At 38.8% G+C, this 2,169-nt stretch overlaps 1 protein-coding gene across 1 annotated transcript; it reads left to right on the top strand.

The window, feature by feature from the left end:
• LOC145600623 (uncharacterized) lies at positions 1 to 1,617 on the top strand. The gene is made up of 3 exons (XM_081656507.1): positions 1 to 24; positions 228 to 429; positions 608 to 1,617. The coding sequence occupies exons 1-3, from the start codon at positions 1 to 3 to the stop codon at positions 1,615 to 1,617; spliced, it is 1,236 nt and encodes a 411-aa protein (XP_081512633.1).
• The last annotated feature ends 552 nt before the right edge of the window (positions 1,618 to 2,169 follow it).

Genomic DNA, 2,169 nt, shown 5'->3' with positions numbered 1-2,169 from the left:
ATGTTGTTAGTAGATGCAGCTTGCGTAATTACAGTTTTAGGCTCCGTTGAAGACCGTCCAAAAAAAAACCAGCCACCACTTCATCACCAAAAAGCCACCCTGAAAAAAAAGATAAGGGACTCATGGCAGAGTTCATAGATGAACTTATGGATGAGTACATTCAATCTCAGCATGCATTGGATGATGAATTCATAGAAGCTGAATTCTTCCATGAAGAAAATCCATAGTGGTACGATTCAGATGCTGAAGAAAACCAAGAAGAGCAAGCCACTGCTGATGGGTATGATGCAAATGATGATGCAAACAATCATGAAGCACAACAACAAGTCAAAGCAAACAAAGAACTGACTGTGGAACAGAAAAGAACTCTTGTTGATGAGATTATGTTACACATGGTGGGGGACTCACTTCCAAGAGGCTTTTTGGCCAGTTTGGCTAGAAAACATTCGGTGCTCAAATCCACAACGACAAGATATTTCAAAGTAATCAAGCAATCTCTAGCAGATTGAACTGCAGTTGTTGTTCAAAACAACAAATTGGGCAGGACAGGACCCAAACCAAAAGTGTACATAGATGAATTTCTAACTTCAGTACCACTGTACAAAAGGATTACTACACAGACTAAGGCGACAAGGCAGGCTCAGAACACACACCAGCATAAATCATTCAGCTCTAACAGAGAAGCATAAAGTATCAAGACTCAAATGGGTATCAAGTCATATTGATCCAATTCCAGCAGAAGGGGACCCAAAATTCAGTGACATGCAGCAATGGATACATTTGGATGAAGAATGGTTCAACATAAATCCAGAGACAAGAACATTTTATTTGCTACCCACTGAGGATGATCCATACAGGGCACAACAATCAAGGAGATTCAAGATAAAAGCAATGTTCATGGGAATGATTGGGAAGCCCTTATTTGATGAGCAACACAACATGATACATGATGGAAAGTATGGTCTATTTCATTTTTTCAAGTATGAAAGGGCAAAAAATAAAAGCAAAAATAGAGATGCAGGGACTCTAGAGACTAAGGCACTTCAAAGTGTGACAAAAGAATGCATTAGGGATATGCTACTCACACATGTCATTCCAACTATCTATGAGAAGTGGCCAGAACAGCTAGCAAAGGACATCAGCATCCAATGGGATAATGCAAGACCACACCAAGTTCCAAAAGATAAAGAATTTCAGGCAGCATGTCATGCACATGGATTCAACATTCAATTCATTTTTCAACCAGCTCAATCACCAGAAACAAATGTTCTAGATTTAGGTTTGTTTAGTGTCATTCAATCACTACAATACCAATCATTCCCAAGGAATCTAGATGAGCTCATACAAGAAGTTGCAAGAGCTTTTGAAGAGTTTGATCCAGTTTTAAACAAGTACACGTGGATTACACTACAATCATGCTTGATAAAGATACTAGAGAAGCAAGGTGGGAACAACTTCTCTCCCCCTCACATGAATAAGAGAAGTTTGGACAGTCAAGGTCTACTACCACAGTTATTAGAAGTATACAGGAATGTCATTGGTCAAGTTGTTCAATTTTTAGACTCAGTGACAGATACAGGTGATGACCAAAGACACATGGAAATGGATGCAGACTGAAGCACAGGAAGAGATGCATGGTAATTGAAGAGGGACTCAACAAATGACTGCCACACATAACCTTTTGATATCCTAACAACTTTTAGAGTGAGTTTATTTCTAGATTATGTGTCCTTTTTGGTAAATAGAAGCAACAAAATTTTTAGGCAAGCATGTAATTAATCTAAGCTTTATCTTTTGTTTAATCAACAATGTAATAGCACAACTCTTACAACTTTGTTATTAACTACTATTTCCATCAGAATGGGTGTGTATTCAGCCAAAGCTTTAGTGAGTGTTGGCACCTTAACATCAAACCTCAAAAAGAGGTTTTAGGAGCATCCAAACCACCCAAGTAGCTATCAGGTGAGTCCCATCATCATATGGAAATAAAACATGCACTGCATACCAAGATGGGGGGGACTTATTGCATGTAAGGGACTCAAATGCATAGGAACACCAACATGTACATGGCAACACTAACAAACAGGGGACTCTGAAGTGTTGTGGTAGGTATTAACCAACTCAAATGGTCCAACAAACAGAATACTAGCCAATACCAACCATATGAAA

Source organism: Chenopodium album, chromosome 21, assembly GCF_948465745.1.
Source record: "Chenopodium album chromosome 21, dcCheAlbu1.1, whole genome shotgun sequence".
NCBI lineage: Eukaryota > Viridiplantae > Streptophyta > Magnoliopsida > Caryophyllales > Amaranthaceae > Chenopodium > Chenopodium album.
This window is presented reverse-complemented; position numbering and strand designations above follow the sequence as displayed.